The following is a 27083-nucleotide window of genomic DNA, read 5'->3' on the forward strand; positions in this document are numbered from 1 at the left end:
ACTACTACGACTATTCTAAACACCCGATCAGCGAACCAAAAAAGGTACGCCGGAGCCTGTTGCGCACGCCCCAAACCGCCAAAGAAATGCATGCTGGGACTCGTAGTCAACGTAAGACAAACTTTGCGGACCTGCCTCTATGTCCCACAATCCCCTTTGCCGAGGCAAATAACATAGGACCTATGTTCTGCAGTCCTCGCGGAGGGGCGGCTGGGTGGGCGCGCACTTGCGTCACTAGTGAAGCCGCAGCGCCCGATGCCGGAAGGAACAGGGGAGGCGTGGCTAACACTTCCCGTCGTATTGCTGGGAGTGTGTCGAGAGGCTTCTTGACTGCCTTGCCCCTTTAAGGCTACGCGGGCGCGAGAAAAAGGGGTGTCTCGCGCCTGCGCATCGGACCCTTGACCTCGCGCTCAGTCGGCGCTGCTCGTGACTACTTCTTGTTGTTGTTGGGTTTTTTTAAAGCTGGTAGTTGGTGGTGGGGGAGGGGGAAAAGCGCTTTGCGTTCGATTCTTATCACTGAACCGGTAGCGGTGCTGCCGTTGCTATAGTGACCTGTCCCTGGCCGGCCCGGCCTGGGATAGAGCCCCAGTAGCCGAGGCCATGGAGGAACCGGGAGCAGCCGCCTCCGCTTTAGGAGGGGACGGCACCGCGTCCGAAGTGACGGAGATCCGGGTCTCTGGCCCGCAGCCGCTGCGTCTCTTGGAATGGAAAGTGTCGGCAGGGGCGGCGGTGAAAATCGGGTCGGTGTTGGCGGTTTGCGCGCCTATCCAGGTCCCAGCCCGGCCTGGAACCGAGACCAGCTCACAGCGGGCGGCCGAGCGAAGAATCAAGGCGGAGCGGCCGGGAGTGGTGCGAGAACTGTGCGCTCAGCTTGGGCAGGTCATCCCGCCCGGGTAAGGGAAGAAGGGCGCCGCGGCGGCGGCGGGGTTGGGGAAGCGGGTGGTGGGGCTGGGCCCCCGGGAAGCGCCGGCTGGGCCCCCGGGAAGCGCCGGCTGGGCCCCCGGACGCGAGGTGGGTTCTGCCCCGCAGTTTCCACGCCGGGACTTAGGAACGCCTCCCACCGCTGCGGCGGCAGCTCGAGGCGCTCCGGCGCCCGCTCTCCGTCCGCCAGAGTCTGGCGTAAGACGAGGAGAGGCAGGAAAGCGCGCGAGGAGCAGCCCGTCCCTTCCCCGCCCTCTCGAGCCGCGGCGCCTGTGACAGCCGAGCTCCGCCGCCCCTCCTCTTCCTCCGCCCCAGTTACAGCCCGAGACCGCAGCAAGCGTCGCAGCGCCGTGCTTTGGCCGGCCAGTCGGCCCACCTGCCTTGGGTCTCCGGCGACTCGTCACCGCGCCGTGCCCCTAGAGTTCCCTCTCACCGCAGTGTGATTATGCCGTGTAGGGTCTGGCACGGAATGAAAGCGAAACTGTCAAGCGATGAGCCTTGTTAATGGGCACCTTCAATAGTGAGAACTTTTTCTCTCCTCTCCCCCCCCCCCCCCCCAGCATGGCTAGGAACTTCTGAGTTATGAAGTTGTTTTGCTGTTCACTCCTCCCACTTCCCTCTATAAAAAACAACTTCATAACTCAGAAGTTCCTAGCCATGCTGGCTGGGGACGGTAGGAGTTGCAACCCAACACACTGGAGGTCACCAGGCTGGGAAAAGCTGTTCTAGACCGTACTTTTTTTTTTTATCGCGCCTGAAGGAATTTTCTTGTGTTTACCTTCAGTTTCAACACTAAGCTATATTAAGGAAAACATAAAGGGTTGTATTTAGTTGTGTTCATTCCGCTGACAGACAGGTGCCCCCTGCTGCCCCCTCTCCCCCTGCACGCTCCAAATCAATTCCAAATGGTTAGAGAACCCTCCAGCAGATTTGGAAGGTTGCCAGGGTGGGGGGATATGGGGAGTCCCACTGCACTAGCAGAAGTCCTCTAATACAACATTGAATAGAAGCCAAAGTTATCAAATATGAGCCTAAACTAGACAGTTACTGGTAAGCCACCTGCAGCTACATTGAATACTAAAGTGGAATAAAAATGTTTATATATAATATATAACAAGGTGTATTTGCCTCCACCTGCACTTCACTGACTTCTCCGTCCTTACAATGACCACTCTGCATAGTACAGTTCTTATGGTGTCATTGAGGGATCTGTTCTGATGTCGCAGTAGGCTCTGACAAGCAGATGTTTCATATCTGCTCCAGCGGTGGTTGAGCTAGTTGCTGTAATGCAAGGGTAGGCTACATAGTACCCTCCATATGTTTTGGCTTAGAACTCCTGTCAGCCCCAGCCAGCATGGCCAATGGTCAAGGATTATGAAAGCTGTAGTCCAAAAAGTCTGGAAGGCACCAGATTTCCTATCCCTGCTCTAACGCAACAAAAAGCCTAGTAAGTACTAGGCTAGGCAACCAAGTTTTTAAAAAAGGACTTTGAAGATTTTAGAATTTGGAATTCCAAGATCAGTAAGCCCTTCTATTAAATTAAACCACATAACTATTTCCTACACAGCTTGGGCTACAAATGAAGAATGCTGTTTGAGTATTCCAGTGGAAATAACAGATCATTTTATTGCTTATGGTATGTGATTATTAATGGGCCATACCATTTATTTATTTACAATATATTTTATAAAGACAGACAATAACATTGTTTCAGGACAGTTTATAGCATAAAACCATAAAATAAAACTAAACACATTATCATAAAATACACATTTCCAGTATACAGAAGAATAAAATTAACAAATTTTATTCTTGAACATTAAAACACAGATTTTTAAAAAGCCAGGGAGAACTTTAAAAAAAATCTTCACCTGGTGCTGAAATTACTATAAAGAAGGCACCAGGTGGGCCTTTCTGGGGGAGGGCATTTCACAACGGGAGTGCCACCATTGAGAAGGCCTGTTAGTCCTGGCCTCCTGTAGGAACTACTTCCCCCTAATAATAATAGTTAATAATAGTGCTATCTATGTATATGGCATTTTGCAGAATAGTGTAAAAAGATTTATTCTCTGACAATCTTACAGTAAAACTTTGATGGTGAAAGAGATGGAAGAAAAAGGAAAGGAAAACAAATGATGACAGAGTCCCATAACACAGCAAAATGAACTATAGATTTCAGGAGAGGTAGTGTCATGCCATGGTTAGCATGTTGGGCAAAGACTGGGCAGATCTGATTTCAAATTGCCATTCAGTTACAAAGCGTATTGGGTGACTTCTAGCCAGCTGCTGGTTGAGGTGAGGAGGAAGTGTGGGATAAAAATGTGGTGGATAAGTAATATGGTGTGTGTGAATTTAGATTTGTGGTGTACCCTATCCCAAAAGCTCAAAGTGAGCAAGCTAAACAGTCTGTGTTTAGAGAGTAAATACTACAGTGTTGGATTAACCTTAAGGCTGAGCTGCAGTCCTGGCTGTAGCCAGTTAAAGGAGCAGAGTTTGATAAAATGGCAGTAGAAATTCTAGAATGAAATATTCTGGACTTTATCACTTAAGTTCAGATTTGTTTTACAAGTGTAACTCCTGCTCCAATAGTCAAGACACCATTAGATAAGTCTGCCACTTACTGATCTTTATTAATACGCACCAGCTCAGAACAGTTTGTTGCTTTAGCAATTAAAAAAAAAAAAGACAGAACTAACAATTGCAATAGTAGTTTCTTGAGTAGTTTTACTTTATGCTATAGTAAAGTAAGGAAATGTTTTATAAGTATAGATTAAATCTGACTGTTGGTACTACAGTAAAATGTCCAGATATATTTGTGTCCATCCAGATTCTGGGTTGGATAGTAATTTGCAGTTGATACCAGGGGTAGATAGTGATCCGCACTAGATTCACTGTTGGTTTGCATGTGTAGCTTGCTGCCACCATGTTGTGCATGTGAATGGTCTTGTGTGGATTAGCCCTTTCCCTCCCCATGCCGCAGGATCTAATGTTGGCCCGCAGACAGCTGTTGCTACCTGCTAAGTTCTTTCTGCATGTGGAATCCTATTGGTGGATTGGGCATCTGTCTTTCCATTTAGTTTTGTAATGGATGGAAATATTCAACAGAAATACGCTTAAAGAAGGCTCTTAAACAAACAAACTGTAATGATTTCAACAGCTTAAAGAAGATCTGCGAACAGTGTGTTAATCTAGCTAAAAGCAGCTAGTGCATCTCAAGGGTTTAATGCCCTTCCTGGGCATATGTAAACTCTGAAAATGGAAATGATGTGTCTTTAGATTCTGTGCAGTGCTTCATATCTGTATCATGTCATTTTTGTTTGTAGTGAGTGTTTTATGACATTGAATAGAGAGCTTCTGCCCCAAGTTCCCGGGATTTTCAAACTGTACATTTTACTCTATTCTAACATAATAAAATCACGTACAGCGGCATTGGAGTTGTCTGCCTGTGCACTAAGGCCCATTATAACTGCATATGATTATAATGAATCGTAAGCTGTCAGTTTGGCCAACAGTGCAAAATACTATGAGAAGGCATTTGATAAAGTTCGTCACAAGTGATTGATTGACATACTGAGAAAAACCAGTATTGATAGTCAAGCGATTCGGATTATAGATTCCAAATTTGTATTGGAATCAAACAGCTTCAGTTCATATAGCTGGAGAGTTATCTGAAGAAATTCAGAGGAGTAAGACAAGGCTGTGCCCTATCACCTATGCTGTTCAATTTATATTCTGAAGCTATATTTAATGAAGCACTTGCCAAACAAATGGCTGGCATAAACATCAATGGAAAAATAATTCACAAAATTTGATATGCTGATGACACCTAGTAATGACAGATAATATATCCAACTTACAAAAATTACTGGTTCGAATTAATAAAGTAAGTAATACGTATGGCCTTAAAATAACTATCAAGAAAACAAAATATATGGTGATAAACAAAAAACCTTTTACTGCTTTTCATAGTACGATAAATAATACGCCAATTGAGCGAGTCACAAAATACAAATACAGCTTGGCTCAAGAAAGAAATGAACCAAACACAAGAGAGAAACGCAAGAGTGGAGACGGCGAGAGCAGCGTTTGTTAAAATGAAACAATTATTATGTAATTGGGACCTAAATTTTGCAGTAAGGATTTGGATGGTAAGATGCTACATGTTCTCAATATTATTCTATGGAGTGGAGGTTTGGGCACTTAAAAAGAACAATCTGAGGAAAATCGAATCATTTGAAATGTGGATATACCAACACATGCTGAAAATACCACGGACCGATCAAGTAACACATGAGAACGTACTATACAGAGTAAACAAACAAGCAATTGGTAAAGACCATCAAAAGAAGAAAGTTACCATACCTTGGTCATATTATCCGAGGCGAAAAATACACCCTACTCCAACTCATTATACAAGGGAAAATGGAAGGAAAAAGATCAATAGGAAGAAGACGATCATCATGCTTAAAAAATCTGAGGGAATGGTTCAGCTGTACTTCTATACAACTATTCAGAGCAGCAACATCAAAAACAAAAATAGCTGTAACGATAGCTAACCTCCGATAGGAGATGGCACCTTAAAAAGATGAAGCAAAATATTATGGCAATATCTCCTCAAAGTTTTGAAGCTCTAATTACTTTTTTATTGAAAATTACAACTGTGAAGTATTGCTTCCAGAAACAGTTTTTCCTTCAAGAGTTTCAGCTCTGAATATACCAGTGGTATATTAATGAAACGTAATGACTGTAAAAACAGTTGTGCTTCAGTATTGGGAAATTGTGTAAATAACCTATTACAACAAATGGAAGACAATGGCTTTGCCTTCCTGTGATGTTAGTGGTCTTAGAATGTCTAGTTTTATGAAATGTATTAAAAAATAAAAGTAACATGTGTGCTGGGAATTATTTGACTTGAAAGGACTACTGCTATTGAAGAGTCATGAATGTTGATAGTGGTAGTTGCGTGTTCTTGGAGCCTTGCATTTAGTTAAATAGCCCAGTTGCAATTTGAACATCCAATTTTCACTTTGAGTAGTTACTGCTGTTCAAGTGGGAATAATGGTATTAATATTACACCAAAGGTATACTCAGTAATACTGTACTGTGAAGTTGAGGTGATCTGTTTAATTTCAGTTCTCCTTTCCTTCGTGAAATCTTGATTCAGTTCTCCTGCATGAAGGGACTTGGGCAGTGACTGTAGAACTGAGTCGTGCAAGCCCTGGCCAAGTCAGGCACCTCCTTCCTGCCCTGCCCACATGCCAAGCAGGGTATGAACAGCACAGGAAGGGACTTGGCCACAGCTTGCAGTGCAGGGGCCTCCCATTATCTCTGATGAGAGATAACAAGGGAATTATTCTCCTCAGGCCAGGGGGCAGGGCTTGGGGAGGGAGGAGAGGAGTCCGCAGAGGGTGCTCAACCCGCTGAAGGCCAGATTGGACAATTCTGCAGACTGGATTAAGCCTGTGGGCCAGAGGCTGCCCTCCCCTGGTATACTGTGAAGTTGAGGTAAAATTTTTAATTTCAGTTCTCCTCTTTCATGGTATTCCTTATTATATTGTGACATTTATCTTTTTCATCAGGGTCTTAATTTTAACATATAAAAGTGATTTTTTCCAGAATGTGTTCTTCTGTTGTTCTTGAATATTCCAGTTACGTTAAATTCCCATGTACTGTCTCATTCCAAGTTGGAATGTTGGTAATGCTAACCATGATTAAGGGATGAAAATGAAGCTCCAGGATCATGCGTTCTGTCATACCAAATAAGATTGTTAAAAATAATCAAAAACATGTATTACTTCTATGTTCATGTCATACAGAGCTGCACAGAATCTACTGCTTAGACTTGCAAGCTATATATAGCTTTTCTCCCTAATATTCAATACCCGGCTCAGCTGTCATTACAGATAAACCTGGGGTTTAAAAAAACAAACAAACCTGGGTTTGTGAGCATGGGTTGTTTAGTGTTTTGCATGAAACAGTAACTCTGGCTTGTCAGATCAGAAACAACACAGAGGTCCTATTTGCACATCACACTAACCAATGGTGGGTGACAAGCTACATAGAGTAGGTTGTCTGGCAAATGACCTACTGTGCTCCCATCAGACAATCATAGAATAGTAGGGTTGGAAGGCACCTATAAAACCATTGAGTCCAACCCCCTGCTCAGTGCAGCTTGATCTGACGAACAAGCTACGCAGCATAATTTATTCCCCCCACCCCCTGTAATCCTGCTGCCCGGTTGGGCAGGTATCCCAGTTTCCTTTGCATTGGAAACCATATCCTGCCTTCCTTTGCATTGCCGCTATGATTTCCTAGCTGGCTTTTCAAGCCTTTGCCAGGTCCCTTTTCTCCACCCATGTGCAACAAAAGGGAGGTGGCTCCAACTCCTTGACAGTTTCCAGGAATGGGATGAAGTGTAATATATTCCCCTATGGAGAGCCACCACATGCACTACTAGATAAATGTGGGACTTTGCTTTTTCATAGAAAAGTGAGGATTTATCCACCTGTGAAACAAACTGCTTCCCTTCCCACTCCTCCCCAGTTCCTTACCTGCTGCCCCAATTTCCAAGTCTTTGCCAGCTCCCCCCTCATCAGCAACAAACTAACAACACAGAATAAAACATTTTATTGGTGCAGAAATGGCTTATTTGGCTTATTTAATGCGGGTTTAGTTAATGCTACTTTGAATCTATTAAGGCACTATTTAGCATCACTTTGGGGTTGGGGGTGGGTTGGATGGCTAGCTTGGTGGATGATGGTGGTGGTGAAAAGTGGGCGGGATTTGGTCTCGTGGGTTGCGAGGAGGGGAGAACTCATCTGTTGAGTTGGGAAGGGGTGGCCTGACTAGAATGGAGGGATAATTACACTTCACCAAGGGGGTGGGGGGCTCCAACTCCTTGAAAGGTTGCAGAAATGGGATGAAATTTAATATACAAGTTCCTCTTATAGGGAAAGACCACATGCACTGCTGGATAAACGCAGGCTTCGCATTTTCATGGAAAAGTGAGGATTTATCCACACGTGAAACCTTTTGGGAACCGTGTGGGAGTGGGGCTGGGGAGCTGATTTGGAGTCAGAGACACAGCTGAATGTGGCAGTAAAACAAGTTTGCTCAGAGATCACTTGAGAAGAGCCAAGTGGTGGCAGCATTTTTGACCGTTCTTGCCATGCAGCTCTGAAGGCAATTGCTGTAACCCACACTGGGGTGCCAGATGACAAGCTGGGTTAAGCATAGGTAAAACAACCCCCACTGCAGACCGTGGGTTCTCAGGGTTGTTTGTTTGAGGGGAAACAAGCCATAGTGGGTATAAAAAAGAACTCACAGGTGACATGCCAATCCATGATGGGTTGTTTCAGAAAACAACCCATTGTGGGTTAGTGTGTCATGTGAACCCAGTCATAGTTGGGATCCAGTTGGAACACAATGCTAAACGTCCCAGGAATGACGCATCCCTGGGTTATTTAGCTGTTCCCGTTTGGAGTGGTAGTGACTCACTTACAACAACCCAGGGCTTGAAAAATACTTGAGTTGTCATGATGTCCAAACTGGGCCAGTGCAACAATCAGAGAAGAGGGAAAATAAGAGTTTACAGTTATGCTGTGGATTGGATACAATACAGAATTTGAAATCAGTTTTTCTCTAAGTCAGATTTTCCTTTCCTTTCCAGAGGTGTTCTAATGAGACTGGAAGGATGCAGCCATCCTGTTGTTATGAAAGGTTTATGTGCAGAATGTGGCCAGGATTTGACACAGTGAGTACTATTGTGTGGGGCTGGACTTCTACTGATTACAGTGGATCAAAACTGAGGATTGTTGAAAACAAATCCAATGGAATAGTGCACTTCCCATGTATTAAGAGCAATTTATGCCTATTGTAACCCCAGTAAGGCCAGAAATAATTGTCAGGATACAGCAAACTTAGCTGTTGCACCAGCATAACATTATAAATATAAATGTTAAAATATATAAATATAAAATAAGTTGTAATTTAAAATATAAATAAGTTGTAATTTGAGGATAGGCAGTGTGGCATTCTGCATGAAATGCATGCGATGGACCAAGCATTTGATAGGTATAAGCACAGATATAGTAATATTAAATCTAGCTAACAGAGTAAAAAGTAAAAATACCCAAATTACCAGGGTAATAGACATTAATGTAACAATACTGAATCAAATGGGTGACTATTTTTTTCACCAAGAGAACCACTACCAAAAAATTAATTTTGTAGTGATATCCTGAACCTTGTTCACACCTCAGAAATTGTCAGGTTTGTTAAACCCCTTGAAGTAGTTCTGATTGATATAATTGATGGGAGTTTCTAGGGAGGTGGAAATGAAGAATAAGGCTGCTGCCTCTAAAACCATTCCCATATCAATATCCAGTTTGTCCCCATTGTTTTAACAAAGGCCAAGCAGCGTAGTCCCTATCTTAACTACTAAAAGAAACTGCTGGCCATGGATGTCATATGGCAGGTCATGTGAAAATGAAAGAGGGTCGATAAAAGTCAACCTTTTGAGGTCAATCGTTATTGCACACTAGATTGGGTATCGTATTTACAGCTGCCTTTGGCTCTTCCTCATCTGTTACGTAGCAGCAGCCATTCCATCAGGCTGTGCAACAAGGGGAGAGATGGGAGAAACACAGCCACTCTGCTTTGCTGAGAGACCAGCTCCTTTTAGCTTCTCCTGTCCTTGAACTGTTTTCATCCCTACTGGTCATTATGAGAACTTTGTAATTTTAAGAACTGGTCCCTAAGTTTGCTTTTTTCCTCCACTTTCCTCATCCCCTTTTCCTTTTATGCCATGTCTTTTTGATTATAAACCAGAGGGTAGGGACTGGTTTTGTTTTTTTTTAATTGATTTGTAAGCTTCCCTGGGATCCTTTTCAGCTGAAGAGTGGGGTAAAAATACTTTAAGGGCACAAACCTATGGCAATGCCAATAAGCCTTCGAACTCAGAAGCTTACAGGCATCCTATGCGGAGCAGGAGGAGTGGCAGTAGGACGAGTGGCAGAGACGATCTTCGCCTCCATGTTCCTCCCGCTCTGCATTTTGGCTAGACACGCTACTTCAACCATCTAGCTGGGGTATGTCAGAGTGGGAGGGAAGGAGGCTGGGGAGGCCTCAGGATACATCATATCCCAGCTTCCCAAGTCCCTTCCCTGCCTCCCGGCATGTCCCCTTTACACCCTCTCTGAGGTTGCCTTTGTGACCCTGGAGAGGCAGCCAGTGCAGTTCTCTCTGTGCCGGGAGGGAGGAGGAGGGGAGTGCAGATTCCTGGATCTGCAGCCGGAGCGCTATCTCTGACCTCAGATCCAGGAATCTGAATTATCCTATGGCCCCGCAGACTCTGTCTAGTGGCCATAGGATTGTTCCCTAAATTATTGTTACGTGCTTGATATTGGGAATAATCATTACAGCTCTTGGGATCTAACCTCCCGGTTCCATAAAACACCAACTTGTAGCTTACCAGAATAATTCACTGAACCCAGCTGAGTAATTCTGTATTCTGGTTTCATTCTCTCTGAGGGCAATTTGTTTTTTTTTTTTTAGCTTTGGTAAAGAAAAAAATATTAATAACCAACTTTACAGAGCAAAATGCAAGTTTCTAGGTGGTAAGTGGTTAATGCTTGTTAAATGCCTAACTTTCTCCACAACAAACATAGAAACTGATCCTAACCCTTCCTTGATCACTCCTTCCGATTTACTTAATCGGATCCTGAACAGCAAACACTCGTATCCTGTTCACAACTGACAGTGCTCTGTGTATGTATAGCAGTTTAAACTTGGATACTTCTTACCTGGTGAAAATCGTTGACTCAGCCCTCAGTATCTAAGGTATGCTGTTTGTCCAGTTCTCAAATTGTGAGTATTTATTCTACCTGCCAATTAAACATGATGTCAATGTATGTATACTACTTGCTTGGTTGATGTGATTAATAAGGTGGTTGTCGGTGAAAATTCATACCACAATGAACCAGTTAACCACCTGAATTTTTATTCATTACATTTGTCTAAAATCTGTGCTTACTTTCCCTCCATTATTAGAATACGAAGCAAGAATGGAAAACAGAACATGCCAGTATCCACAGCAACTGTATCAATGGTTCATAGTGTCCCAGAATTGATGGTTAGCTCTGAGGCAAGTACACTCCCACGCACATTTTTGGTAGACATTCAGAATTCAGCTAATCTAATTTGAGGGATTCCTTCATTATGCACATATGTAATGTGGCATGCCTAACTTAGCCAGATTTGAATCAAAAAGCAATGAATAGAATCCCAAACCTTATATGTTTCTCATGACAACTTTCAGCTATTGGACATAAAACTGATATCTGTTTTCTTCCAAAATGATGTCAGTTTTGAGATAGTTTTTTGACAATGCCCATCTGGTACAATGCCTTCTGTTTGTATGTTTTCAAAAGAAATTTACGCAATTGTTGATGGAGAAGTTAATGGAACATTAGGCTTAGGCTGCAATCCTTTGCATACTTTCTTTGGAAAGCCGCACTGAACATAGTCCCATTGAACACAGTGGGCTGGTTCACACTAACCATTATGGGTTAAACAAGCCACCAACAACAGCCCATGGGTTATTTGAGGGTTGTTTTCCCCTCCAACAAGCCATTCCACTCAGGCTTAGACAACATGACAGGCTGCACCCGGCCAGGTGATTAGGCAAATGGCCCCCAGTACACGCTGCAGCTTAAACAAGCTACAATGGCTTGTTTAACCCATGATGATCGTGCGAACCAGATCAGTGGGGCTTATTTCTGAGTAAACATGCATAGAATCGGGTTGCATATCTACTTAAGACTGTATAGCAAATCTTACCAGAAGTGGGATCCAGCATCTTAAGCCCCTTTATTTATTTACTTTGTCAAGGGTGGCAGAAAAGAGGGATGTTTTAAGTATATTTATTCTTGTTGCATGCAGCCTGTTATGGCAGGATTTTAGATTGGCAAAGACACTTCTCATGTGTAAGTAAAATGTTATACTTAGGATGGCTAGCTACTTCTGTATATTGTTGGAGTAGATGCAGAAGCGGGGAATGGCCTAAACTATTCTGTTGCACGCTTTCTCCTGTGACAGCACAAAATGATTATGTAGGAATTCATTGTTTTGCTCTTTTTCATGCTGCATCTGCCACATACCAGAAATAGAAATAAAGTCACCTGCTGGAAATTGCACAAATTAGATAAGTTCATCTAATGAATTTGTTTTGTGTATAAATTACTAGGATTTGGAAGGCCTAAGTGGCAACCTTAAGATATTGCTCCACTTCTCTCAGTACACAGAGTTCCTCAAAATGGCAGAAAGAAGCTACTTTATCTGTTGTGGTACAATGGATGGCAATGATTTAGTTTTTCTCCTTTGAAATTACTGTGCTTCTAATGAGATCTGTTCACCAGTCATATTAAATTTGGGTTTTACTCAAGTGCTCTTAATATGTTAATACCTTTGTATTGTAGCAAGCAGAACAGTTGGGAAGAGAAGACCAGGAGAGGCTACGCCGAAATCGAAAACTGGTGCTAATGGTAGATTTGGACCAGACGTTGATCCATACCACAGAACAACATTGCCAACAGATGTCTAACAGAGTAAATCAACATTATTGATTATTAAACTCTTTGATCAGTTTTAATGTTTCAGACTGAAATATTTATAAATAATACTTTTGAGTAAAATTGACTTTAGAAAAGAATCTTTTTCTCAACACATGGATGTGTTCCAAAATAATTGCCACCCACATTGTTTGTAGTCTGGTCTTTGTTTATGAACGTATGCAAATTGGAGAGCTTCACAAGTTCTTCTACAATTCTCTTGCTCACAAGTGAGGAATAAATTCCACATGAACATATCAATAGAAACACCAAGAACAACCAAAAATATACAGACATTTGAACTTTATCGTTTTTTAAAAAATACTTTAATATGATGTTTACTCTTTGTCTTCTGAAGCCTTCAGGATAGAACAGGATAACATCAGTAATGTTAGATCTGCTTGTATCGCCAGAATAGAAAAAGTAAAAATAGTAAAATTGCTGTCACACAGAAGTGCATAATTGGGGCTTTCAGGAATCCCTCCTACCACCCCACCTTGAAAGCTGCTTCTGAAGATAGGGATACACTTCAGAATGGCATTTGATAAAGATGGAAGGGACACACACACACACACACTGGCCTCTCTGGATCCTAGCCATGGTCTTTTTCTTCTTGTATGCAAGCCTCTCCCTGTTAGCGATACTAAGAAAACTGAAGTTATCTAGATGTCTCCCAAATATTCTTCACTAAATTTATCTCATTGATAAATGGCTGATACTTTCTCATCATACAGTGACTATTTTCAGACACTCTGTGATGTTCATGGCATTAACATAAATATTGGACAAAAGAGCCATGTGACTGATACCTTTTGTGAAATATATGATGTATATTGTATAAGTATATGCAATCTGTTCATATTTAATAGCTCCTTGTTTAGTACTTACAGTGGTCAGTACATGGTTGAAAACTAAAATCTGTCATGCTGGAACTCATTCTCCCTAAGCTGGAAAATGTTTTATTTGTGTACGAGGCCTAACTTCTGTAAGTCTTACCAGTATTCTTTCTCTCCCTTAGGGAATATTTCATTATCAGTTAGGTCGAGGCGAACCTATGCTGCATACTCGGTTGCGTCCTCATTGCAAGGAGTTCCTAGAAAAGATTGCCAAATTGTATGAACTACATGTTTTCACCTTTGGGAGCAGACTTTATGCACATACTATTGCAGGTAAGTAACACACTACGAAATACTAAACACAGGGTGGTTGTAGGGCTGTTTCCTCGTTTCTTTTCAAATCTACTTGTACAAACTTGCACAAATTATGAGACTAAGAGCAGAATCCAATGCTGCCTGTCCACGAATGGGGTCTGCCGCCACTTCCATTCTGTAAGCGGTCAGCCCCGCTGATTCCATTGTGCAAGCTTGTGCGATGGAGATTTAGCACTTCCAGGTGCAAGCTCCGAAACAAGGCAGCACACTCCCTTATGTGAGCTCTGCTGACCTGCCCTGTTCCAGAAACTAGTGTTTCTGCTCATTTAGGATTGTCCCTGGAAGCGCTAAATCTCTGTTGCGCAAGTGGTGCACGCATCGTACACAGTGGAATTGGCGGGCCTGGTCACTTGCAGGTGTTCACAGTTGGATACTGCCCTAAGGCTGCAGTCCTATACACACTTTCCTTGGCATAAATCCATTGAACTCCATGGGACTTACTTCCCAGTAGATGTGCATAGAATTGCACTGTAAGAGCCAAAAAGCAGTATATGCTAATGTCCAACAACCCTGTACTGGAACACATCAGCATGGGAAATATTTAGTAAAGTTCTGTGTAACTAATTGTGTCTGTCTTATGTCAATAAAATGTGTTGGAAGCATTCTTATCCTATTGCATTTCAGCTTCATCTGAACTCTTTTGACTTTAGCCGGTTTAAAGCACTCCATTTTATAAAATGTTCTTAACTTAAAAGGTTGAAAAACCTACGTTTTTGAAAAGGTTGAAAAACCTACCATTCTCAAGCCAGAATTACAGATTCCTGTAAGGCAGTGCTCCCCTCAGATTTTATTTATTTTGCACCACTCTTCCAAACTTGCTCTACCTTCCTGCAAGACAGTGCCAATAGTGAAAGTGCAAAAAGCTCTCATGTGGTTTGTATGCAGACTACTGCATGAAAGAATCTGTGAACTGGAGTACTATAATCCAATATGATCATTAGAAAAGGAATAGAGGACATCTCTGGCCCTTCCTAAGCGCACACACAAAGAACTATAACTAGAACAAAGAAACAGTGTTCTCTTCTTCCCAAATCAGGTTGGAATTATTGGGGATGCAATTGCCCTCACAAATCCAATGTGGACCAGTCAGAGTCCTATGCCAGTAGGGTTTCAGTGTATTTAGTGTTACTTAGTTTTCAAATGATTGAATTATTGTTTTTGTACGTTAGCCGCTTTGAGTATCTCTGCCGGAGATACTCAAAGGTGTTTCTCTGCTGGACAGGAAAAGGGTTATAAAGTCGTAGTCGTCGTAGTTGTCATTTTCAGTCCATCTAGATACTGTCTTGTGGGAGGGAATAAGGGTCTACCTGCCTTGAGATATTCTTCTTCTCTGGAATGTCTCTTCACCCTCCCTGGGGCTGCCCCACATTCTGAGAATTACTTTTGAAAGGTTAGATTTGTGACTGTAACAGAATAATAAAACGAATAAATCTGGAGGAATGGATGGGATGTGTCTGACTTGTTCAACAAATGGGTGGCCATGAAGTTCCTGTCTGTTTCATTATTAACTTTTTATCATTCTTTTTTTGATGTATTTGAAGTTGCCTTTAAATTGCTGTTGTAACTGTAGCGTGAATTTTCTTCATACAATGTGAGATGACTAAGATGTATTTTGGTTTGGCATGTCATACCCATTTCCTCATTCAGGACCCCTACTCTCAACAGATGCCATTTAAGATGCTATCTTGGTTCTTCTGTTTATTTGAAAGGCCAGAGTTCACAGATGGGTAGAAAACAGCAGGGCCAGCACAGGCATTCATATTCAATAATTTATCTTCAAACATTCCAGAGCTGTACCACTGAAGTTTCATCATATGTAGAATACATTGGTGTAACCTCAGAAGAGGATAGTGTGGTGCTGGTGGCTTTTTCTTGATTTGAGGTGGTCTATATGCAGCTTCCGCTTACTAACTTGGGTGGGAGGGTGTGGGGAACAAAGAGTTGAGCCTTTGAAAAGCCCTGGAGAATTGTGAAATCAAAGACCTTCAGATACACTTGAGTTTTAATTCCCTGCCCGAAGTTATGCCAGGATCCTTAACATGTAGGAATAAAGACTATCTTACAGATAGTTTGAATTTCAGGAATTAATGTGGAGGTTGTTCTATGTGCATAGTAGGCAGAAGGTAGATCTGGATCTACTGGTAACTCTGGATCATTTGCAGTAGATTGGCAAGGATTTCTGACTCCCAGTTGTTTAACAATAGCAGGAACAAAATTAATACCTTCCCCATTGCCCTAAATTATGCTGCTGAAAGTATGAAAGCTTGAGGTAACCAGGAATGGATTTGTGTGTGGAAGGACTGTTTGCGTCATTCAGTTCTGCTACTCAAAACAAATTCCTAGGCTCAGAATTCTTTAATTCTTAGGGTATTTCTTTTGCACCAGTCTCTGGCTGGATCTCAAGGATTCTAGTAAAAACAGAGTAGTTCCCACATGTCTGAAGTCTGCCCACCTCTGGCATAGTAGCTAATGATGAAAGGCAAATAGGAAGAACTGGGAGAGGGGCAGGTGGATGGAGCCTGTAGAAGAAGTTATCATTGATGGTTTACCATATATTAGCCTTCTGCCCCCTCACCCCCCAAATACATACAACACAGCTTCAGAGAATCATCATTGCCTCCCCTACAACTGCTCACCCTCTTTTCAAAAACAGAAAGGGTGCCACCATCTCCCCCCCCCCCCCCGCTTGGTAAACATTCTGAAAGTGGTGTGACTCGCCTCTCTGCCCCTTCCATGAGAAGCCAGAAATGTCAAATAAGATGCAGTTGCCCTAAAAAGAGGTAGGAGCATGTGATCTGGGAAGAAGGATTCTGCTCTTTTCTCCCCACATATATCTGGGAAGCCTCATAGCTGGCCTTGTAAGTATTTAATTCTTCAGCAAAGAAAATTGACTCTCCAGGTACAGATGTAGTTGCAGCATTGCTATAGCACTGAGTACATATTCCGAACACTGGGTGGCAGTATTTTACAGAGAAATGCTTGTATGAAGATTTGATAAGCATGTGTGAGAAATTCACTCTAAGGTGGGGGTATCATGGATTTATCCAGTTCGCACCTCCCAAACCTGATTGTAATTTGTGGTCGAAAATCTGCACATTTCCAAGCTTGCAATGCATTCCACAGAAACAAAAAATGTGTTCAATATGCACACATTTGAAAAAATGCAAAGAAACATGTATACATTTGAAAAATGTTTCTAAATGTGCACAAAAATGTATGTATTACAAAAAATGCATACAAAGTTTTGTATTGATTTTTTTTAAAAATCACAAGCTTATGTGGAAATGGGACACAACAAGCTTGAGCTTAAAAAGCAAGAATCTTGGCAAGATTGAGGTTGACAGATTCATCCATCTCTAAGACTTAATTTGAGTTCATTAGGAATGTTTAAAATACTTGCTGCTTTCTTGTCATATTAGTCTTAGCAGCTGCTACTTCAATAACAAATACTATAGGTTCCCTTCTGTTTTTAAAGTAAAACAAAAATGTACTTTCCTAAAATTCAGCAAAACATGCTTTAAATTTGTATTTGAGACAAAGTTTCTCAAACTTTACCACCCCACCCCACCCCACCCCACCCCACCCCAAACAACTACTACTACACAAGGTCTCCATTAAATGTATCGGGAAAGAAAAATCTCTGCTATTAATTTTTCGCTTTATAAATAAGATCTGCCTGGGACAAGGAAACAGGATTTCCTCAGAGCTGCTCTTACTCTAGGATGAGGATATGCTTATGTATTTTAAAGTAAGGAGGAGCAGGAGTAAGAGCCAGACAATAGGTCTCACATCTTTGTGCCTCACTCCCACTGAATTATGTTAGTGGGAAGGATAAGGAAGGCTGCAGTTGAAGTAACAATTGCCTTCCCCTGGCAGCAAATGAAGACATGTTAATCTGACACATCTGTGACTTTGTCTCACTTTAGGAAGGCTTCTCACACAGGCTGGTAATTCACTAATTAACTATAAAGCCGCTGGTTAGGCCAAACATGTCTCTTTATATTCAAACAGCATATGGGACACTGTGTCAGTTCACTTCAGACTCCTTGCCAATTCTTCTGGTGTCAACCCACTACAGCAGAGGATTCCTTACCTACACACCCTCTCCTAGGCTGGTTAAAGAAGTCCAGTTAATCTGCTTCCACCACACAATGTTGAGCAGAAAGTATGGCCTCCAGTTCTCTCCAACCTGTTTTGGGGCTTCTGCTATCTCAGTTGGGCAGTCTAATCCCAATCAACAAAGGAACACCCAAAGACCATCAGATCATTTCTTCCCAACAATTTCTTGGGTAGGAAGCAAACGTTGCAGCTGCTGGGGAACTTCAGTATCAACCCCTCAGGATCCACATCTCTGGTATTATCTCCCTACAGGCATTGGCAAAAGCTTGAAATCCTCACCCTCATACTGATAAGCAGAGTAAAATTGGAACGGGGCTCAGTCAGATGGAGGTGGGTGGAAGGCTTTTTACCAGAGAAGTTCTTGTAATTGGGCTTATTCTGCCATTTTGGCTCAGAATCACATTGGCTTTGGTAGCTGTAGGAAGGCCTGAAGGCTGAAAGGAATATGATAGTTGGGAGGTCTTCTCCTTTCTGGAAGGGAAAAGGACCACCAGAATTGCAGTGACTAGATCCCTGAACAGCTTCTGCTCTGCGGAGCAGCCTCTGGTAACATGAGCCTTAGAGCTGTATGGGGAATTTCCTCTCCCTAGCACTGCTACCACCTATGGGGAAACTTCCTTCACTGGGCAATCTCATCTATGGGGTTTCTTATTTATAGCAAATGCTTATATTTCAGGGACTAAGGAACTCTCTGCCACTATAACTTAGAGTTCCACAATCTGGCCTCTTTTCCTCTGCCACCAATTCTGTTGGTGCAACTGAGACCTCAGCAGCAGGCAGCAGCAGAGTTGGAGGGAAACTGGAATGAGGGTCTGTTCCTCCATAATAGGAAAAGGCTGAGCAGAGTCAGAGTGACTGAATGTATGTGATTTAATTTTTGTTTGTGAATTTAATTATGTGTGTATGTGAGTAAATTTGAGAGGGTGGGGGCAGCCAGCTAGCAAGGCAGCCAGAACTATCCTTCCAGAGACCTCAGTAGACTGAATCATCAGCCAGAGTGTAGCTAGCTTTTTCAGTTCTATGGCTTGGGTGCAGCTCTGGGCTGTGTAATAATTTCTGTAAGGCTTGGGTGTAGGACTAGGTTGTAATCATTTATGTGAGGCTTGGGTGCAGCTCCAGGCTCTGTAATTTATTTAAGACTTGTATGCAGTTCTGGGTCAATTTTTTACAATCCTCCCACAAAACCTTGGCTTTGCACTCCTAATCTTGTGCTAATGTCCATGCCTCAGTTTCCCTTTCCTGTGCAATGAATTGTAGTGAGATGTGGAGAGTGTTGTTGTTAGGTGTTTCTGCGTGTGGGTTGCTGGCTGCTGGGAATTCAAAGACTGTTTTTCTCTTCTTTTTCTGCGAGGATATCCCCCACCCCACCCTGCAACACTCTGCCTTTCAGCCAAGTTCTTACAGTTCATATGTCTCAGGAAGAGTTTAGTGGAGCTAGCTGTAGAGGTCTTGTGGACTACCCCCACAACTGCAGATCTAGAGCGGTCATGGGAGTTACGCCAGTGATGGGTGGGCCAAAAGACTGAGGTAGGTGTTGTTCTGGGGTGGGGTGGGGGCAGGGGAAGAATTCAGTTAGAAATGTGTGTGCTGGTCCTTGGTTTGCAGTCCATGCTAGTCTTTAGCCACACGAGGGAAACGAGATGGGCTCTTTCCCCTTTCAAGGGTGAGCAAAAAAGGGTGAGCAAGTTCCTGACCAAAAAGAAGTTCAGTATGAAAACCATTGTTGCATCCTAGCATATCTGAAGTGGATTGACTGTCTGAAATTCATCATTCTAATGGACATCTTCCTCCATTTCCCAATCAGGAAATCACCTGACACTTCCTTGGCTTCAGATATAGCAGGGGTGGGCAACCATTCCCCCCCACCCCAAAGGCTACAGGCTGGTGAGACAAGGGCTGCACTCACATGCACACATATACACATGTGAATACGCAGGCACACAGCCCTTGCCCCCTTCTCTTTTAAAAAATTATTTATATACTCTGTTGAAATCTGCCTTCCCTCCATGCTAAGATCACTACACACACACACACACACCCCTGTGCACCAAAGAACTGGGTGGGGGTGGAGGAAAGGCATACAAACAAAAGACTGTGCAAAGGCTCTCCCTACATGCTGTTTTTCCTATTTAAAATTGCATTCCCAACAGCCCACCAAACAGCTTTTTGACAATTTGGTGAGAGTGGAATTGGGTTGGGAAGACTGGCTTGTAGGATGACTGTCCGTGTGGCAGTGGCGGGATGGGGCGGGGGGAGATTTGGTCATAAGGTAGCAGCAGCTTGGACACCTGTGGCAGGCCACACAGAAGGTTTCTGAGGGCTGTGACTTGCCCATATGTGAGCTATAGTGTCAGCTCCAACATTTGTACTCTGGTGTTTAGCCTCACCTTATCCCCCACCTTATCCCCTACACCTGAGGACCCATGGTGTGCACATTTACTTCAATTCAGTCCCCTTCCCAGGCACAGTCAATTTTAGATATAGCTAGTTTGGCAAGGCTTCTTGGTTATGTGAATGAAAAGTTCCCCGCTCTAGACACCTTGGCCAATGGTTTTCCTCTCCCACTCTCTCTTGAAGTGCTTCAGCACCATAAGTCAGTTGGGCTCACCTCCCTAAGCAAGTTGCTAGGGTTGATGGACTCATGTCTGGGATGCTTCTCTAGCCAAACAATTCTCTAGATTCTTGAAACCTTTCTGCTGAGTTACCACGGTCAGATCACACCCTAGATGAACTCCTGGTTCAGGTTCTCCCTAGAAGATTACAAAGCCCAAATTCATATTCACCTTTACCAAGTTTCTCCACCTTTAGGGGCTAGAGAAAGCAGTGAGCCTTCATTAGCAGCATCTTGGGTCTTTGTGCGCTCAGATGCTTTCATCGTCCACTGCCATCCACCCAGGGACATACTGTATTTTAAACATTCCAGTAAGGGATGCCTTTCTGTTCAGAAGAGGAGAGAATTGCATTCTCATCTGGAGAATTTCTGTCCTCATAAACAGCAAGGCTGTCTGCCCACTCTTTGCAGTGGTGTAACTGATCTCGTCCCATTTATTACATTTCTATACTGCCCAATAGCCAAAGCTCTCTGGGCGGTTTGCAGAAATTAAAACATAAAAAACAACATGATAAAATACAATATAAAAGTTTAAAGCTACTGTATAAAATAAAAATAAAAACCAAAATAAAACCTAGCAGCAATGCAAAGATTTAAAATACAATCACAGATTTAAAACAACAGAAACTGAAACTTGTAAAGAGAAGGGTTTACCTGACTAAGGCCAGATTTGCCTGCATCTGCTATGTATTTATAATTTGAAGTATTCAGGATCTCTTCATTTCTTATGTTTTTCTTGTGGCCATTGTCATCTTCAGTTCTAGCTTAAAGTTTCGTCGAACTGCTTGCCAGACTGGGGAGTTAGGGGAAATTCCATTCTTTTCAGGAGTCGTTTTAAGCCTTGCCTTCCTGGTCCCAGACTCTTCCTGGAATTGAACGCACTTTTATCACTGAGAACAGAAATCTACCACGTAGGGTTGTTGTTGTTTTGCTTTTGGAGATTCTAGTAAAACATTTGTAGTTGGAAATTAATTTTGCGATTATCACTTTGTATTCTGCATACGGCACTTTATCTCATGCTACAATTTATCAAGCCTATAAAATGAACAATAAGCTAAAAACCTCCACCTTGTTGTCAGCTTATTGTTCATGTTCTCCCCCTTCATGGAAGGAAATATATAAGCTGGCTGGCTGAGGTGGCAGGCCGACACCGGCAGGGTCGCTGTCGAAGGGGGCAACTCCAAAGGGGGTACACCTCTTTGGGTCGCTCCTTCAGGGTGTGGCGAGGGCACCACCCCCTCCTTGAGCAACTATGTGTGTGTGCTCATGTGCATGTTTTGGGTGAGTGAGCTATCCCAGGGTGAGAGCGTGGGACAGCTGGGGAGGCTGAGGTCCAACCATCCTTTAGGTGAGAGTTGAGGGGTGGGGGCAGTTGGCTAGGGTGAGAGGCTAGCTATAGGCTGGATGACAGCCTTATGGGAGTGTAGAAATGTGGAGTGCTGGAGTGGGGAAGTAGAATAGGCCTGTTTTAATTTTAGGGTGTTGCTATAGCCTTTTACTGGCGTGGTTGTTTGCCTGGCTGTACTGGCCTTTTGTTAGTACTCTTGTAGTATTTTAAAGTTGTACATGTGCTCAGGTGAATCCCAGGGGAGGGTGGAGGAACACGGTGCCCCTATTGGAGTAATCTTGGGCAGAGGGAGTTATGGCGTTGGGGGCTGGACATGTCAGGTAAGGGAAAGGCAGGACAGATATTTGAAATCTGTCCCATCTTTCAGTCCTTCCCCCATACCTCAAATTTAGGTTGCCATATCAACCCACCCTCTGATCTATTGGTGCTGCTTTTGAATGCCAGATCAGTCCTTAACAAAACAATTACTATCCATGACTCAATTGTGGATGAAGGGGCTGACCTGGTGTATATTACTGAGACCAGGGTGGATGAGTTGGGTGGGTGGATCTGTCTCAGCTATGTCCACCTGGGTACTCAGTGCAGCACCAATCTAGATTGGAGGGTCGGAGGGGGAGGCATTGCTATCATCCATAAGGATTCCATCTCCCTCACAAGGAAACCAATCCATCCTAGCACAGGTTTTGAGGGTCTGTACCTTGTGTTGAGCCAAAGAGACAGAATAGGTATGCTGCTGGTGTACCATCCACCCTGCTGCCTAGGAGTCTCCCTGCCTGAGCTGGCTGTGGTGGTCTTGGAGGTGGTGCTGGAGAACCCTAGGACTGTAGTTCTGGGGGACTTCAACATCCATGCTGAGGCTATTTTGACAGGGCCCGCTCAGGACTTCATGACAACCATGGGGCTGCCTCAGCACATCCTTGGCCCGACACATGTGGCAGGACATACCCTGGACCTGGTTTTTGCTGTTGGGTGGATGAGGGATGATCTGGGGGGCGGGGTTTCAACATGATCAGATCATTTCCTTGTGAAGTTTGGTTTGGCGGTAGCAGATCCTCCCTGCAGGGTAGGGGACCGATTAAGATGGTCCAACCCCGGAGACTTACGCAATCCAATGGATTCTGGGAGATTTTCCAGCTGATAGGGCTGGTGATTTGGTCGAGGCTTTGGTCTCACTATGGAATGGTGAGATGGGAAAGGCCATTGATACAGTCGCTCCTAAGCACCCACTTCTGTGGTGTGGAGCCTGTAATTCACCTTTGTTTACAGAAGATCTACGGGCAATGAAACAGGCTGGATGATGGCTAGAGTGCAGATAGCGCAGGTCTCAGAGCAAGTACGATTGAAGATTAGCAAAGACTCTTCATTGTGTCCATTATGCAGCAGTAAAGATGGCCTTATTACACCTCTATTATTTCTTATTATATATCTTATTACACCTCTATTTCATCCTTGGAATGTCGCCCAGCAGAGTTGTTCTGAGTGGTGAAAAGCCTGGGATCTGGCTTGGGCTTAGTCATTTGCTGTAATAAATTTGCTAGGCATTTCGAGGAGAAAATCACTCGTATGCGCTCAGGACTTGACGCCACAGTGATTGCAGAGTCTGGGGAAGTGTCTTAGTACTCCATCTGGTTGTGTTTCCTGGGATCAGTTTCAGTTGTTGCAGCCTGATGATGTGGACAAGCTGCTTGAATCAGTCTGTCCCACCACATGTCAGCTTGTGCGTTGCCCATCTTGGCTAATACAATCTAGCATGGGTGGATTGGCTGGGTGAGTCCAGGGAGTGATAAATGCTTCGCTCTGTCGGGGTGGTTCCTGCCACCTTGAAAGAGGCTGTAGTGCGACCTCTCCTGAAGAGGACCTCCCTGGACCCAGAGGTGTATGAGAACTATCACCCAATCACTAATACCCCTTTTTGGGGCAAGGTGCTTGAGTGTGTGGTGGCTTGGCAGCTTCAGACATTCTTGGAGGAAACTGATTATCTGGACCCATTTCAGTCTGGTTTCAGGCCAGGGTACAGCACTGAAACGGCCTTGGTTGCTGTGACTGATGACCTACTCTGGGTGAAAGACAGGGGGAGTGCTACCCTGTTGATTTTCCTGGACCTCTCAGCAGCTTTTGATACCATTGATCATGGTATCTTACTAGATCAGCTCTGCAGGATGGGAGTTGGGGGCACTGTGCTACAGTGGTTCCGCTCTTACCTGTAGGGCCAATTCTAGAGAGTGGTATTCGGGGATTCCTGTTCTACCCATGACTGTTAAACTGTGGGGTGCCACAGGGTTTTATTCTATCCCCCATGCTGTTCACTATCTATATGAAGCTGTTGGGTGAGGCCATTAGGAGTTTTGGGTGGGGTGTCACCAGTACACTGATGATGCTCAGCTCTACTTCTCCTTGTTGTCGGAGTCAGCTGGGGCGGTGAAGGTGCTGGACCAGTGCCTAGGGGCTGTAATAGGCTGGATGAGGGCCAAAAAACTGAAGCTGAATCCTGGCAAGACGGAAGCTCTGTAGATTGGTGGTTCCCAAGTCTGGGAATTGGGTAAGTGACCTGTCCTGGATGGGGTTGCACTCCCCCTGAAGGAGCAGATGCATACCTTGGGAGTACTCCTAGATCCCTCCCTGTCACTGGAGCCGCAGGTGGACTCTGTGGCCCAGAATACTTGGGACCAGCTTTGGCTGATCCACCAGCTACGGCCTTTCCTGGACAGGGATTACCTAGCCACTGTAGTGCATGCACTGGTAACTTCCCAATTAGACTACTGCAATGCACTTTACATGGGGCTGCCCTTGAAGACGACTCGGAAGTTGCAGCTAGTGCAAAATGCAGCAGCTAGACTGTTGACTGGAACATCACGTAAAGATCACATAACACCGATCTTAAAGGAATTGCACTGGCTGCCGATACATTTCCAGTCAGAATTCAAGGTCCTAGTGATGACATAAAGCCCTAAGCGGCTTGGGACCTCAGTATTTGAGGGAGCACCTCCCCCTACATATGCCTGCCCGAGGATTGAGTTCTGTTGGAGAAGCCCTCCTCTTCATCCCACCAGTGCAAGACATACACTATGGTGGGACATGGGAGAGAGCTTTTTCTGCTGTGGCACCCTGCTCGTCGAATGCCCTCCCCTTGGAGGCCTGATTGGCGCAGACACTGGTTTCATTTCGATGCCAAGTTAAAACATGGCTTTTTACCAAAGGCTTTGAGGGGTAATTGGATTCTCTGAGTTCGTACACTGTTTTAAGTGTTTTATAGTTTTAGATTTTAAATTGGTATTAGCTAGCTTAATGATTTAATATGTTTTTAGCTATTTAAATTATTTTACTCTATTTAAATTGATTTTATCTGTATGCTGCTCTGAGATCTTAATGATATAGAGTGGGATACAAATGTAATAAATAAATAAAATATATGAAAAAAAATCAAAAATAAATTTGGCTGAGCTATTCAGACAAGTTTATTCTGGATCCTGGAAGGATGCAATTAATCACTAAAACATATATTTATTACGGTGTTATATGTAACAAAAATATTAAAATCTTAATACTCTGGGTTGGGAGAAACAACCCAGAGTTATAACCCATGGTTTCTTCTTGGGTTATAACTCTGGGTTGTTTTTCCCTCAGCAGCCCAGAGTTCCGGGTTTGGATGTCATGGAGAGCAACCCAGAATCCCTGGATTCTTTAGCACACCAGAAGCAGTCAAGTGGCTGTGAGCCAGCTGTCTCGTTCCTAAACAACCCACAGTTAATAAACTGTGGGTGTTAATCATGCAAATGAGGTCAGTGTCTTGTTGCATAGGGTATATTTCTGAACTGGCCTTCTAAAACTGCTGTGCTATCATTGCTTGGTACCTAAGTAAGGTGAAGTCTCATCTTGCAAGATATAAGAATAGAGAATTGTGAAACATATGGTTAGTCTTTTCACGGTAAACCAAGAGCCATTTTCATGTCTGCCAATGGATCACTTTGCATGTACACATCTCAGCACTTGCAATCCTAGAACCATGAAAATAGCTCGTGAAAAGCCACAGAACTGGATTTGCTATTTTGTGATATGAGAAACATCTTAAAGCCTATTCCGCAGTATCGTTTGGAGACAATGCCTCCCTCCACTGAGAGGACCATGAGTTAATTTAGAATTATGAGAGATGGGTTACCATTACTATTGGCTAGACTCCTACTCTTGGGGAAAAAAAACCTTGCAGATCTACCTTTGGATCTATACAGTATTAATTTCAGTAACTTATTCTGAACCATCTCAAGCTGCCATATTTCAGCTGGAAACAAAACCTCTTAGGTACTTCTTTGTCTCCAGAATCTTAGGAATAAGACAGACTCGTCTTCCTCCATACTGTGCCCAGGATTAAAGTTTAGATTACTTTGAGGATGATAGGTAGGCTTTCAGTTTGGCAGATAGGCTCTTTGTTATTTTCAGATGCAGAGAATTGTATGCCTAAATAACAATATGTTTTAACCAGTTCGATCTCATGTATCGAATTTCCCCCAAACACAATTTCAGTTTTTGAATATTTGATGAAGTGATTGGACCTTTCAGCTTAGCAAACTGATAGTAGTAGGACTTAGGACAGCTTTTACATACTAGGACTTTGGCAGAAGTTGGCAGGTTGGTTAAAAATATGAGATTTTAGATACCAGTGAAAAGGAAATAGGATTTACCTTAGTTGTGTTGAAAGGAAAGCAATTTATGCCACTATTTATTTGATTTGTCTTAATGTTTTCAAGTCTTTAAAATGTTTCCATTTAGGAAGAAGCTCCTATATAGCTTTTTTCATTTAGTTATGAAATGGAGGAAATTCCGTTATCCATCACATAACCGGTACTCTTGAGTCTGTTGCTGATGAAGCCATTATGTGTTGCAGTTCGTGCATGGAAATGTAATTCACCCACAAATAAGAGGAATTCTTAGGGAAGTTGACACTTATATAATAATGTGTATTTTTATATTATTATTTTATGTGGTTTAGCAATAATTGGTTCAAGCCAAGGATAAACTGTTTCCAAAATTTCCTCAACTAAGACTTGGTTCTAAACTATCTGTTATTCCCACTGATTGGACTTCTGAACATCGGATTTTCAGATCTAGTGTAATAAGAAGAAAGCATTTGATAATTTTCACTTTCTCCTTAGCCCTAAGCATAGTAATTTAAGTAACCCTGTGTTAATACATGCAGACTGATAAATGGTAGTTCATTGCCATATCCACCACATGGATGACCAGGTATGCAAACAGTAACTATTTTCCTC

The 27083-nt window shown here is 43.2% G+C and overlaps 1 protein-coding gene across 1 annotated transcript in view; it reads left to right on the forward strand.

Moving 5' to 3' along the window:
• Positions 1-242: 242 nt before the first annotated feature.
• The window catches only part of CTDP1 (CTD phosphatase subunit 1), a 93217-nt gene continuing 66376 nt past the window's right edge, over positions 243-27083 (forward strand). Inside the window, exons 1-5 of the mRNA XM_084850053.1 lie at positions 243-893; positions 8591-8674; positions 10972-11065; positions 12399-12527; positions 13549-13699. Coding sequence (XP_084706179.1) covers positions 601-893; positions 8591-8674; positions 10972-11065; positions 12399-12527; positions 13549-13699 — 751 coding nt within the window. The 5' untranslated portion in view covers positions 243-600. The remainder of the gene's footprint in view (positions 894-8590; positions 8675-10971; positions 11066-12398; positions 12528-13548; positions 13700-27083) is intronic.

The sequence above is a fragment of the Heloderma suspectum genome, chromosome 4 (genome assembly GCF_057233095.1).
Source record: "Heloderma suspectum isolate Gila_16-S chromosome 4, 16-S_ref, whole genome shotgun sequence".
Lineage (NCBI taxonomy): Eukaryota > Metazoa > Chordata > Lepidosauria > Squamata > Helodermatidae > Heloderma > Heloderma suspectum.